Below are 14,562 nucleotides of genomic sequence, written 5' to 3'. Positions count from 1 at the left end.
GTCGAAAGACATCCCCAGATAAGTGAATGTCTGTGACGGGGTCAGCTCCGACTTTCCCTGGTTGATCGAGAACCCCAACAAGTTGGATTCTCGAAGAACCATCAGGGTATCTTGCGAACAGCCGCTCTGGGACTGGTTCATGATGAATCAGTCGTCCAGATAAGCCCGCAGGCGGATACCCTAGGACCTCACCAGTGCACAGACCTGTCTCACCACCATGGTGAAAATCCATGGTGCGAGGGACAGCCCGAAAGGGAGTGCGCGAAACTGGTAGATCTGATCTCCCCACCGGAAACAAAGCCATTTCCGGTCGGCCGGATGCATAAGAATGAAAGTATGCGTCCGTGAGATCGATCGAGGTCACCCAGTCTCCTGGGCGGAGAGAGTCTCGGACCGAGGCTGGCGTCTCCATCTTGACTTTTATCTCACTCAAGAAAGTGTTGAGGAGAGATAAATCCAACACGGGACGCCGTCCTCCTGACGCTTTGGGAACGGCGAAAAGACGCCCTTAAATCCCAGGGAGCTATGGACCCGAACTCTCTCCACCGCGCCCTTCTGCTCCAGGGAGGCAATTTCCGACTGCAAGACGGAACATGCTTCCTGCGAGAAGATGGGCTTGAACCGCGGTGGCACTCGGGTAAGAGGCGCCTTTTCCTCCCGCCAGAGCAGGCGGAAGCCCGATCTCACCACTCCCACAATCCATTGGCTGTCTACTACCGACATCCAACGAGAAAGCGCACGGGAGGGGCCTCCCGCCATCACCAAGGTGGAAGGCGGGAGGGGGGTGAGATCGGGAGCGCTTCATTGGGGGTGTGGCTTACTCCCAGAGCCGCCACACCCCCTCCCCGATGCCGTCCTCTTCTTCCTGCCACGAGCGACCGGCAGAGCCTGCCGCTTCTGAGCTGGCTTGAGGATCGACAATGTCTGAGCCTGCTTTTGCTTAGAAGGCTTAGACTGTTTCACCCCCTGCAGAGTGAAGTCGAGGAACTGACTGTCCTTGTTCGACTGAATCTCCTTCTGTCTGGCATCCATTGCCAGAGAACAGAAGCGAGATTCCTCTGAGACCGGGGAGACTCTCAAGGTCTCCCTAGTAGCCAGCTCCGTGAACTGGGACTGCGAGAGGAAGAGATCCCTCCTACAGAGGACCGCTTGGGTGTACTGTAGAGAGGAAAGACGCAATTGTTCCTCATTGACCTTGGCCAAGGCGGTAAAAAGCGCAGACATCGTCCGCATTTTGTTCTTCACTGAGAGTGAAAGGAACCAGTGAATCGATCAATGCCCGATACAGAGTCCGAACAAGAGTCTCCGCAACGGAGGACAGTTCGATCTGCCGACGCCCAACCTCCTCAGCAGAGAGGAGGGAAGCCTCAGAAACCGGCAGAACCAGATCATGCTTGATCGGTTTAGCCAGAAGAGGCAGCAATTCCCGGGGAACCGGAAGGGTAGCCCTAGGGAGTGCAAAAGACGCCAGCCAGCTCTGGCTCTGAGTGGGCAAGCTAAGCTTCCTATTGCCCGTAGGCACAAAGGAAGAGGCTTGAGAAGCCGACGCCACCCACTGCTGAGCTGATTCCGGAACTGGACCAAAAGGAAGCAGTAACGGAACAGGCACTGGCCGAATACCACTCCCCGCATGTGCTGGACGAACCAGCGAATGCGAAAGTTGGTAAGCCACTGACGGAGACTCGGCGAACCGGAAGGAAGAAACATCTTCCTGTGCCGGCCGGAAGTCCGCCATGGCCGAAGGAACGAACGGAGCAGAAGAGTCCGCAGCCACCACCCCTTCGGGGAAAAAACGAGACGCTACTTCCGCCGCGATGTCAAGAAAAGACTTGAGCTTCGACGGAAACACGCCCCGAGACTCCTCGTTGACCACTGATGGAGCATCAGAATAGTCACACAAGGAATCATGACCAAAACCACCAGTTCCGAAAGCAGAAGCATGCCCTGGCAAACCGGAAACCGGAATGCCTGTGCACGAACATTATCCTGCAACCCAGAACCTTGTGAAGGTAAGGGTAGGTAGGACGACCATCCGTAAAAACCGGAGCTGGATGAGCTGACGTCACTCCCCCATCCGAGTGGAGTGATGCCTGCTCAAGCCTAGGCACTAAATGGCCGGAAGGCGTACGCTGGAATCCAACCTCTGAAATCCGGAAGGAAGCACCAGAAGAGGAAGCAGCGTGTCCGGCCGAAACCGGAAGTGTAGTCGACGAAACCGCGCAATGCGGAATTGAAGGCTGCACTGGTTGACTTCGTGATCCGGAAGGACCGGAAGTCAGTGAAAACTCCATACTGCCGCAGCCGCCGTAGCGTGCCTGCGTGGACGGATCATCACCTCCGGCGAGTGCCGGTAGTGCAGCCGACAGAACCGCGCAATGCGGAAGCGAAGGCTGCACTGAAACCAAAAACACCAGTTCCGGAAGCAGAAGCATGCCCTGGCAAACCGGAATCCGGAAATGCCTGTGCACGAACATCATCCTGCAGCCCAGAACCTTGTGAAGGTAAAGGGTAGGCAGGACGACTATCCGGAAAAACCGGAGCTGGATGAGCTGACGTCACTCCCCCATCAGAGTGGAGTGATGCCTGCTCAAGCCTAGGCACTAACAGGCCGGAAGGCGTACGCTGGAATCCACCCACTGGTATCCGGAAGGAAGCACCAGAAGAGGAAGCAGCGTGTCCGGCCGAAACCGGAAGTGTAGCCGTCGGAAACCGCGCAATGCGGAAGTGAAGGCTGCACTGGTTGACTTCGTGATCCGGAAGGACCGGAAGTCAGTGAATACTCCATCCTGCCGCAGACGCCGTAGCGTGCCTGCGTGGACGGATCATCACTTCCGGCGAGTGCCGGTAGTGTAGCCGACGGAACCGCGCAATGCGGAAACGAAGGCTGCACTGGTTGACTTCGCGATCCGGAAGGACCGGAAGTCAGTGAATACTCCATCCTGCCGCGACCGCCGTAGCGTGCCGGAGCGGACGGATCATCACTTCCGGCAAGTGCCGGAAATGCGGCAGCCGAAACCGACTGCCGCCGCTGTTCGATCAAATCCGGGGCCTCGTAGGTTATCGCCGGAAATGAAAGATCAGCATGGTATCGGTCGTGACCCGAAGCGAAAGAGCTGTCTCCCGAGAGAGAACGTCCAGGCGCCTCACGAGGGCTATCGGACCAGCTCTGCTTACCAGCCGCAGCTGAAGAGGGAGGACGCTGCTCCAAACCGGAAATGGAAGGCAAAGACACGGAAGCCAACGCCCGGACGTCACTGCCAGATGCCGGAAACGCCAAACAACTGGCGACGGAACACTGGAACTCTGCCTGCACCAAGCTGCGGATTTCTGGAACCAGTGTCTAAAACAGAAAGGAACCAACGCACCCTGCACAGGTGCTAACAACGAGGACGAAGTCTCCGTAGTAGAGAACCGGAGCAGACGTAACAGTAGCGCTAGGCGCCGGAAAAGATAGCAGAAGTAGTAACAGCGCAAGGCGCCGAAAAAGGTACAGACAACAAAGTGCTACGTTCTTGGTCTGTACAAGTAAAACTGCTTAAGAAGAAGCCTAAGGCTTAAATTTCCCCTTGGGGTCCGACTTGCCACAGCGCTTGTCTGAATCAGACATGCTGTCAAATCCATGTAAACAACACGAAAACATTTTACTGAACGTAAGTCTAAACGACTGAAAACTCAGTAAAAAACACACACTTTCGCGTCAACAAATTACGATAGCTACACTTGCCTAACAAAAACAGAGGCACGTAGAGCTACAAACAAAGTCACACGAGCTAGTAAACTAACTCACACAACAAAATGGCGAAACACGCAAGTAACTGACAAACAAGTCAACAACACGTGGCAACGCGAAAAAATTTACTGACACGTAAGTCTAAACGACTGAAAACACAGTAAACACACACTCTTTCGCGTCGACAAAATACGATAGCTAAACTTGCCCCACAAAAACAGAGGCACGTAGAGCTACAAACAAAGTCACACGAGCTAGAAAACTAACTCACACAACAAAATGGCGAAACACGCAAGTCACTGACACGCCAGTCAACAACACGTGGCAACGCGAAAAAATTTACTGAAACGTAAGTCTAAACGACTGAAAACACAGTAAACACACACACTTTCGCGTCAACAAAAAACTATAGCTACACTTGCCCAACACAGAAAGGGGCACGCAGAGCTACGAGCAAAGTCATACGAGCTAGCTAACTAACTCACACAACAAAATGGCGAAACACGCAAGTCACTGACACACAAGTCCGCAAAAAACGGACAACGTACAGTAACGAAAACAGCGCAAACAACCAACAACAAACGGGAACGAGCTCACCAAACTGTAGGCAAGGCGAGCAGAAAAGCTGGGTAACGTGGCCGGCGGGTGTCACTCAAACACACAAGGTCAGCCACAGAGCGTCAAAAAGTGAACCGTCCTCTCCGAGGTGAAAAAGACGTATGAGAATAGGCACGTGTTCCTAGAGGAAGTGACGTGGCACACACCCGTATGGGAGGTAACTCCCAGTGTGCTGGCCCATTACCAAAGCTACTTTCACTTTCGTTTTGGTGATGGGGTTGCTTCCCTTTAAAAATTTTAGGCGGGTAAGCGTTTTTCAGTGATAAGCATCTCAGGTGACTCAATGCTAATGTGATTCGGAGTAAGAATATGTTATTTAATGGTCGTTTTTAAGACAACAATTACGGCCCCTGTGACCTTGAACTTGAAGTGAGGTCAAGTTGCCGCACATGTTTTTTGAGATCTTGTAACCATACACCATCAGGCCACATCAAGTGTTGATAGACTTAATAGTGTCCAAGAAATATCCAACGTTAAAGTTTTCCGGACGGACGCCGGGACGGACGGACGGACGGACGGACGGACGGACGACTCGGGTGAGTACATAGACTCACTTTTGCTTCGCATGTGAGTCAAAAATGGATGCCCAGTTCAGTAGTGCTATTTATAAGTTTGTCACGCGATTTGTTTTAGCAAAGGGGGGTAAGAAAGGGGGATAATTTGTGTTTTTTAAAGTTTTTTTGTTTGTTTTGTTTTTCCACTGCTTTTTACATTTAGTCAAGTTTTGACTAAATGTTTTAACATAGAGGGGGGAATCGAAACGAGGGTCGTGGTGTATGTGTGTGTGTGTATGTGTGTGTGTGTGTGTGTGCGTGCGTGCGTGCGTGCATGTAGAGCGATTCAGACTAAACTACTGGACCGATCTTTATGAAATTTTACATGAGAGATCCTGGGATTGATATCCCCGAACGTTTTTTTCTTTTTTTCGATAAATGTCTTTGATGACGTCATATCCGGCTTTTCGTGAAAGTTGAGGCGGCACTGTCACGCTCTCATTTTTCAACCAAATTGGTTGAAATTTTGGTCAAGTAGTCTTCGACGAAGCCCGGACTTCGGTATTGCATTTCAGCGTGGTGGCTTAAAAATTAATCAATGACTTTGGTCATTAAAAATCTGAAAATTGTAAAAAAAAAAAAAAATTATAAAACGATCCAAATTTACGTTTATCTTATTCTCCATCATTTTCTGATTCCAAAAACATATAAATATGTTATATTTGGATTAAAAACAAGCTCTGAAAATTAAAAATATAAAAATTATTATCAAAATTAAATTTTCGAAATCAATTTAAAAACACTTTCATCTTATTCCTTGTCGGTTCCTGATTCCAAAAACATATAGATATGATATGTTTGGATTAAAAACACGTTCAGAGAGTTAAAACGAAGAGAGGTATAGAAAAGCGTGCTATCCTTCTCAGCGCAACTACTAAACCGCTCTTCTTGTCAATTTCACTGCCTTTTGCCATGAGCATGAGCGGTGGACTGACGATGCCACGAGTATACGGTCATTGCGTTCAGTTTCATTCTGTGAGTTCGACACCTACTTGACTAAATGTTGTATTTTCGCCTTACGCGACTTGTTTAAAAGTATTTTTTTACAAAAAGTATTATAAATAATGTTATAACCAAACAAGGTGTAAAACCTATGAATTAGCTGAAATATTGTTAACATTGTACACAGAAATAAGGAGACAGTACAAAGAGAAAAACAAGCAAATCACGCATTCACTCACAGCATCCTGACTCAAATGAAACAAAACTGTGACACTCACCAAATGATGTCCAGGTAATCCATACATTGAATATGTCACATTTTCACAACCTATGCACATTTCAGTTTCACAGGACAATGGTTACTCTCCTTCGCCATTGATGCTATAATAGCGTCTCATTTCGCCCTTATAGTCCTTCGTTGAGTGGTAGATGCTGAAGCATGGTTCTGGACACAGAGGGACTTTGCAGGCCTTGCACATGTAGGTGGTCTGCACTCTCCTGAGGTAGGTATGTCTTGTCCCAGAAGCAATGGTGCAGCATTCGCAGTTTCTGGCCGCCCGCATGCGCTTTGTGGTGGGTGGGGTAGGGACTAGTCTGTGAGGGTTGTCAGCATGGCTGAGTCGCTTGATGTCCGTTGGCTTGACCCGCATCCTTTTCTTTGGTGGTTCTTCAGCTTCAACCCCTCCTGCTGCTGCTTCAACCTCTCCTGCTGCTGCTTCATCATTACCTTGTCCTTCATCCAGGGCCTAGCATTGGAAAAAGTGAGTTCAGCTTACAAAGGCAGGGGTCTGGGGGCCGCAGGAGGCCCCCAGTGGGGTCCAGGGGCAAAGCCACTGGTGGGGGTTCGGGGGGCAAAAACCCCGAATTTGAAGATTTTTCGGAGATTTTTTTTTTACCTAAAATGACCCCCCCAAAGAAGATTGAGCAACTAAATTATGCCTTCACCAACAAGCAAAACACAGACAGAAAACAAGAAAATTTACAATCTTGTGTTATTTGGCCTAAAAGTGCCATTCCCACTTCCAGGAATACCTGGATTCTTTGTCACTGAATGGCTGACCACGTTCAACAATGTCGCTTCGAGACATTATTTCAAGTCTAAAGCCACAAAACACCGGCACAAAGCATGCTCGCGCGATGCCAGAGGAAGTGCGTGCTCAAGCAAACTGTCAAACCAATTGAGAATTGAACCGAACGGCGCACAAAACGAAAGCTGGGACTGTTTGGGTTTAACGTTTGGGAATAACAGGTTTTTGAATTTCGGCGTACACCAAATCGAGTTCCGCGTACTGGAGATGTTATTTCGGCGTAAAGTACGCCGAACGGATTACAATGCTAGGCCCTGTTCATCGTCACCAGCCAAAATCTCTCCATCCTGTCGCTCCACGTGTGGGTCAGCGGGATCTTGTCCCTCCGCTACTCCACAGTTTGTCAGCTGCATGACGAGGTCAAGGACAAAATCTGCCTGGGGTTTGGGTTTATCCTCATATTTGCTGAACAGAATCATGGCTTGGACCAAGGCCATGTGGAGTAAGTGAGTGGCCGCTCTCTTCCACCACTTCACAGTCTTTCTGTTGAAAGAATAGTAGCTGAGGTGCTGGTCGAAGTGATCAACGCCATTCATGCTTTTGTTGTACTCGTGTACAAGCATCGGCTTCACCGCATTCTTGGCTTCTTCTCCTCTCTGGCGCTGCTCCCTTCTCAGTCCTACTGTCTTGCCAGTGTCCACAGGCTCCGCCGTCAACTTTGAGCTCAGCAACATGAAATCTTTTCGATCATTGTATCGAACAGCAACGACATTGTTTTTTTGCCGAACAACGGTCTTTCTCTTCGCCACTTTCATATCCTTGCTTGAAATGTCGGTAGGATTTCCTCTTCGATGTTTTAGGACAGTGCCAACGTAAGAAGTGCCGTTCTCCTGCATGTAAGTCACAAGGTCGGATGAGGTGAAGAATGAGTCGGTGAAGATAGTGTGACCTTTGTTGCGGTAATCTTCTGTTAGGGCTTTGACCACATTTGGGCCATGATCAACTTCTCTTTTGTTGACATCTTTTCCTGTGTACATTTTCATTTTCACGATGTAGCCACTTGAGCTTTCACAGAGGCAGTACAGCTTCATTCCGTAGCGGCATGGTTTGTTGGCAATAAACTGTCTCCAGGCCACACGTCCACGCCATGGCATAACGGACTCATCCACAGCCATGTTTTCTTCCGGGTAATACACAGAAGAAAACCTTTCCTGCAGGTGACTGAAGAACGGTTGAATCTTGTAGAGCTTGTCATAGTCTGGACTGCCTGGCAGGGGTGCTTCCTCATTGTCATTGAGATGCCAGAAAGTGAAGAGGGCGAGGAATCTGTCACGTGGCATGACCTGCAATACAGCAATATATATATATAGTATGTGAGGTAATAATCAAATGTGCACTATGGAATAAATAATTCATAAATAACAATATATATATAATTGCAATAGTGATATAAATTTAAAAATAATAAATATAATATGAAGAGCAGTACACACACAAAAAAAGGAAGAAAACAATTATAACATTACAGTGACATACCTTGTTGAAGAACGGCGTCTCCATGATTGAATTCGTCGACCAGTATGATCTTTCTGTGGGCTTGCTGACCACACCCATGGCCATCAATATTCCTATGAGCTTTCTCATCTCAGTTGAATCAGTGCCAGTATCACAGTTCCATCGTTTCAGGTAATAGAAGTCGGGCAAGTGCTCCTTTACCTGCTTTGCAAACTTGTTTGTCTCCAAGACAAAACGATCGATGACAACATTGTCGACAAACAATGTGAAATATCCCAGTGGGATCCTGTCAGTGGGAAGTGGAACTGTCATGCCAGAGACACCAGTGTATGTTGGTATGTCCTCTTCGCTGATGAGCCCAAAAGGATTTGGAGGCTCCAGCCACCCATTGTTGTCGTCAGTGCTGCCACGCCTCCTTGCACCTACACGATTCCGAGATGTGCGTCTAGCAGTACCACCCCTTCCACGTGTAGTTTGCCGACTCGTACTAGCAACAACAGGCTGAGGCACTGGCACTGTTTCTTCCTCACTTTCACTGCTTTTATCGCTTTCTTGAGGCGAAAACGACACGTCCGAATCATGATCTGCAGGATCCTCAAGATCCAACATCCGGAGAATCTCCTCCCGTGACAAGGCTCGCCTTCGATTCATTTTTTTTGTTAAAAAAAAACCACGCAAATCAAGCTAATTTGCACATGGCGGAAGAGCAAGTCACGTGTATCAAGGGAAACAACTCCATTTATTTGCAAGCTTCAAAAACAGGGAAGCAATCACGAGTCGTGTACCGTGTATGACTAATACTGAAAAATTCACATCCCGTCCATGGGCGTGTCAGCGTTGCTACTGATTTATTCACCTCCCGTCGCGAAAGTGTTAAGCTACATGTATAGCCTTTCAACAAAACACACACAGCCATGCACACAAGCACATACACACACACACAGCCATGCACACACACACACACACACACAGCCATGCACACACACACACACAGCCATGCACACACACACACACAGCCATGCACACACACACACAGCCATGCACACACACACACAGCCATGCACACACACACACACACAGCCATGCACACACACACACACACACAAAGCTTACCCATTGTTTTTTCTTGGCTGCAGCCACACCCTCATCCTTGTCCTTCGCCAATTTTTTCTTCAGGTCGTTTAACGCCTTCGATTTCTCTGCCTCCCAGCAGGCCTTCATCTCCGCGATCGTCATTTCTAAATAAACAGAAATATCAGTCCAGACTATTGCAGCATTGCTGCATAAACCGAATCATCAGTCCAGACTATTGCAGCATTGCTAAATAAACCAGACTATTGCAGCATTGCTACATAAACCAGACTATTGCAGCATTGCTGCATAAACCAAATCATCAGTCCAGACTATTGCAGCATTGCTAAATAAACCAGACTATTGCAGCATTGCTACATAAACCCGAATCATCAGTCCAGACTATTTGCAGCATTGCTAAATAAACCAGACTATTGCAGCATTGCTAAATAAACCAGACTATTGCAGCATTGCTGCATAAACCGAATCATCAGTCCAGACTATTGCAGCAGTGCTGCATAAACCGAATCATCAGTCTAGACTATTGCAGCATTGCTACATAAACCAGACTATTGCAGCATTGCTACATAAACCGAATCATCAGTCCAGACTATTTGCAGCATTGCTACATAAACCAGACTATTGCAGCATTGCTAAATAAACTGAATCATCAGTCCAGACTATTGCAGCATTGCTAAATAAATCGAATCATCAGTCCAGACTATTGCAGCATTGCTAAATAAACCAGACTATTGCATTATTGCTTTATAAACCGAATCATCAGTCAAGACTATTGCAGCATTGCTATATAAACTGAATCATCAGTCCAGACTATTGTATATTTTCGACAAAAAATGGTATCATATTCAGCAAACGCTGCTTAACATACACATCAGAGTTAGTTGTTCGTCCCGATGGCAGGTTAAAGCCGATGAGCAGCGTGGTACTTGCTTCGTTTCGTTTTGAAAAGCTTGTCCCCATTAAAGGGGCTCTCACTCTACCACATCCCTTAAAAATCCTGACAGTTATATCCGGAAAAGCTCTCATCTCATACCGGACGATCAGTCAGTCTGTTTGAGCCCTGAGTCTGTGTGGAAGAAGGCCACATCAACAGCACTGCAACACTTGCTCACTTTATTTTTCACCTTCACCTTCCATTTTGCATAATGTAAAGCTGTTTCCTGTCTGCGGTTCTATTCTTATCTTTCTCTTGCACCATCTTCTGTTACTATGACACTGTCTTAACTCAGTAACCTTGACATGTTATGACCTCAGTGACCTTCACATCTCTTGACCTCTGTAACCATGACAACTTACTAAAGTTGTGCTGTATCTCAGCCACCTGCTGTTCGTGGGTCCACTGCAGGTGTTCCTTCACCTCCTGTAGATGGCGCTCATGTTCCCTCTGCACACACATATTTTTTCACGGATAATTCATCTAACAAAAGAAACAGAAGATGATGAACATTTTAAATCATGCACATTACTGAAGACATCAACTATGCTTGGTAGATGAGAAATGACCTACTATTAAAAAAAACCAACTTGGGTGTCATTTTTGCACACAAATACAATACAATACATAATATCAACCAATAATTTTCACATCTGCCATCTCGTCATCAAAACTTCAAACTTTCCGAAAGTATTCTTCAACTATACTTACTGCATCCATGCAATCTATCAGAAATCTCCATTTTCCAGTTGTGAGTTAGGCATTCTGACCTCTATACCAACCAAACAGCAAAATAACTGTGTATTACCTTATCAGGTGCAGCTGCTAAAATCTCTCTGCACATCTCCGCCAGTTGGTACTGTGTGTTGTGCACGAGCTGAACAAAGAAAGTCACAATCAGTCAAATTAGTATGCAGACATCAGACACAGAATGGTCAGAAGCTGACTTCCCGAGTGTACTTGCACAGTAACTAGCAGACAGTAAGGAAAAGCAACAAAAAGTGACCCAGCAAATGTATTAGCACAATGTGACACCCATCCCCCAACAACTCCCCCCCCCCCTCCCACCCCACCCAATGTGCATTATAGGACCACCTATGATAATAACATCTGTAAATGTAACTCCATTTTCAATGACATGGGTGGGACTGAAAAATGTCATGAATCATAAAACCGAACAAAAAACTAAAACAAAACAAACAAAAAGAGAGAAAAACAAGTCGCGTAAGGCGAAAATACAACATTTAGTCAAGCTCAGTCGAACTCACAGAATGAAACTGAACGCATTGCATTTTTTCCGCAAGACCGTACACTTGTAGCATCGTTTGTCCACCGCTCGTGGCAAAGGCAGTGAAATTAACAATCCAGAAAAGCGCGGTAGCGGTTGCGCTGAGGAGGATAGCACGCTTTTCTATATCTCTATTCTTTTTAACTCTCTGAATGTGTTTTTAATCCAAACATATCATATCTATATGTTTTTGGAATCAGGAACGGACAAAGAATAAGATGAAATTGTTTTTAAATCAATTTCGGAAATTTAATTTTAATCATAATTTTTATATTTTTAATTTTCAGAGCTTGTTTTTAATCCGATGATAACATATTTATATGTTTTTGGAATCAGAAATGATGAAGAATACGATAAACGTACTTTTGGATCGTTTTATAAACAAATCATTTTAATTACAATTTTCAGATTTTTAATGACCAAAGTCATTAATTAATTTTTAAGCCTCCAAGCTGAAATGCAATCCCAAAGTCCGGCCTTCGTCAAAGATTGCTTGGCCAAAATTTCAATAAATTTGATTGAAAAATGAGGGTGTGACAGTGCCGCCTCAACTTTCACAAAATGCCGGATATGACGTCATCAAAGACATTTATCGAAAAAATGAAAAAAACCTCTGGGGATATTATCATACCCAGGAACTCTCATGAAAAATTTCATAAAGATCGGTCCTGTAGTTTACTCTGAATCGCTCTACACACACACACACACACACACACACACACACACACACACACACACACAGACACAGACACAGACACACACACACATACACCACGACCCTCGTCTCGATTCCCCCCTCTATGTTAAATCATTTAGTCAAAACGTGACTAAATGTAAAAAAGAGGCCATAATCGAATCCCGATTTCCGGCATATATCGGAAGAATCCCACCCATGTAATGATCTACGATACTGATACAAGCACAGCTGGGTGGACTGGGTGGCCGAGTGGTAACGCACTTGCGCTCGGAAGCGAGAGGTTGCGAGTTCGACCCTGGGTCAGGGCGTTAGCAATTTTCTCCCCCCTTTCCTAACCTAGGTGGTGGGTTCAAGTGCTAGTCTTTCGGATGAGACGAAAAACCGAGGTCCCTTCGTGTACACTACATTGGGGTGTGCACGTTAAAGATCCCACGATTGACAAAAGGGTCTTTCCTGGCAAAATTGTATAGGCATAGATAAAAATTTCCACCAAAATACCCGTGTGACTTGGAATAATAGGCCGTGAAAAGTAGGATATGCGCCGAAATGGCTGCGATCTGCTGGTCGATGTGAATGCGTGATGTATTGTGTAAAAAATTCCATCTCACACGGCATAAATAGATCCCTGCGCCTTGAGTCCGAGTCTGGAGATACGCGCGCGATATAAGACTTCATATAACATAACAGCTTTACAAGTCATTTTCTACTGCTGTTGTGACAAAGTCACCGAGATAAACTTCATTCTTGAAATTCTTTGTCAGTTCCTTGAGAAACATGCAGAAGAAATGAACACATTTTGGGGGGACGCCATCCTTCGCATTATGGCATCTTCTCAAACTTTTTTTCTCCGGTTTTGACCTTGGAGATTTCACTTTGAAAGAGATGGTCGGACGGGCACAGTGGCCTCTTGATCAGAAAGTCATGAGTTCAAATCCCGGCCGCTACCGCCTGGTGGGTTAAAGGTGGAGATTTTTCAGATCTCCCAGGTCGAAACATGTGCAGACCTGCTAGTGCCTTAATTATCCCCCTTTGTGTGTACAGGCAAGCACAAGACCAAGTGCGCACGGAAAAGATCCTGTAATCCATGTTAGAGTTCGGTGGGTTATAGAAACACGAAAAAAACAAGCATGCATCCTCCGAAAGCGGCGTATGGCTGCCTAAATGGCGGGGTAAAATCGGTCATACACGTAAAACCTCACTCGTGCAAAAAACACAAGTGTAACGGGGAGTTTCAGCCCATGAACGCAGAAGAAGAAGAAAGAGATGGTTAGGAAGAGACATCTTGGTCGGTTTTGTCAATTTCCTTTCTCATTAAGATTCCTCCCTTTTAAGACCTGAATTTTCTCAGATTTATGGCGGTCAAGAGAGGTTCCACTGTAGCAATACACTGACCTGCTGACTGTAGCAATACACTGACCTGCTGACTGTAGCAATACACTGACCTGCTGACTGTAGCAATACACTGACCTGCTGACAGTAGCAATACACTGACCTGCTGACTGTAGCAATACACTGACCTGCTGACTGTAGCAATACACTGACCTGCTGACTGTAGCAATACACTGACCTGCTGACTGTAGCAATACACTGACCTGCTGACAGTAGCAATACACTGACCTGCTTACAGTAGCAATACACTGACCTGCTGACTGTACTTGTTGACCAGACTGATGGCCGCAGGGGTCAGAGTTCGCTCCGCCTCCACTGTGTCTTCCTCGCTCGCGCCAATGCTTGACCCTGACCTCTGTGCCGACCCCTGGGTGGGTGCAGGGGAGGGGCTTGCAGCCGGTGGGGTTCGTCGCCTTTGTTCAGTGGAAGGGGTAGGGGGCCTGTTGAAAAGTTTTAATATTTTACAGTCTGCTAATTACATTTTTACATGTTCAGTTTTCAGTTTGACTCTAGTCCTGTTGTATGTTTACTGTAATAACCACTCAATTATCAGTTTTAGTAACAACGAAAAGCATGAAAGCATGACTCCCCAACCCTAAACTTTTAGTCCTGTTGTATGTTTACTGTAATAACCACTCAATTATCAGTTTTAGTAACAACGAAAAGCATGAAAGCATGACTCCCCAACCCTAAACTTTTTGGGGCAATATTGTGCAATATCGGGATCTCAAGAATAGAGTTTTTTAAATTCTGGAAATCCGCATATTGCCAGAAA

The 14,562-nt window shown here is 46.3% G+C and overlaps 1 protein-coding gene across 2 annotated transcripts in view; it reads right to left on the bottom strand.

The window, feature by feature from the left end:
• LOC138979869 (pneumococcal serine-rich repeat protein-like) overlaps window positions 1–14,562 on the bottom strand; it is a 72,046-nt gene that overhangs the window by 12,016 nt on the left and 45,468 nt on the right. For both annotated transcript variants that reach the window (XM_070352625.1, XM_070352624.1), the window contains 4 exons: window positions 14,041–14,227; window positions 11,222–11,290; window positions 10,776–10,863; window positions 9,501–9,625 (listed from right to left, as the gene is read on the bottom strand). In XM_070352625.1, coding sequence (XP_070208726.1) covers window positions 9,501–9,625; window positions 10,776–10,863; window positions 11,222–11,290; window positions 14,041–14,227 — 469 coding nt within the window. The remainder of the gene's footprint in view (window positions 1–9,500; window positions 9,626–10,775; window positions 10,864–11,221; window positions 11,291–14,040; window positions 14,228–14,562) is intronic.

Source organism: Littorina saxatilis, linkage group LG11 (genome assembly GCF_037325665.1).
Source record: "Littorina saxatilis isolate snail1 linkage group LG11, US_GU_Lsax_2.0, whole genome shotgun sequence".
In the NCBI taxonomy this organism is placed as follows: domain Eukaryota; kingdom Metazoa; phylum Mollusca; class Gastropoda; order Littorinimorpha; family Littorinidae; genus Littorina; species Littorina saxatilis.
Note: the sequence above shows the minus strand (reverse complement) of the source record. Positions and strands in the feature narration are given on the sequence as shown.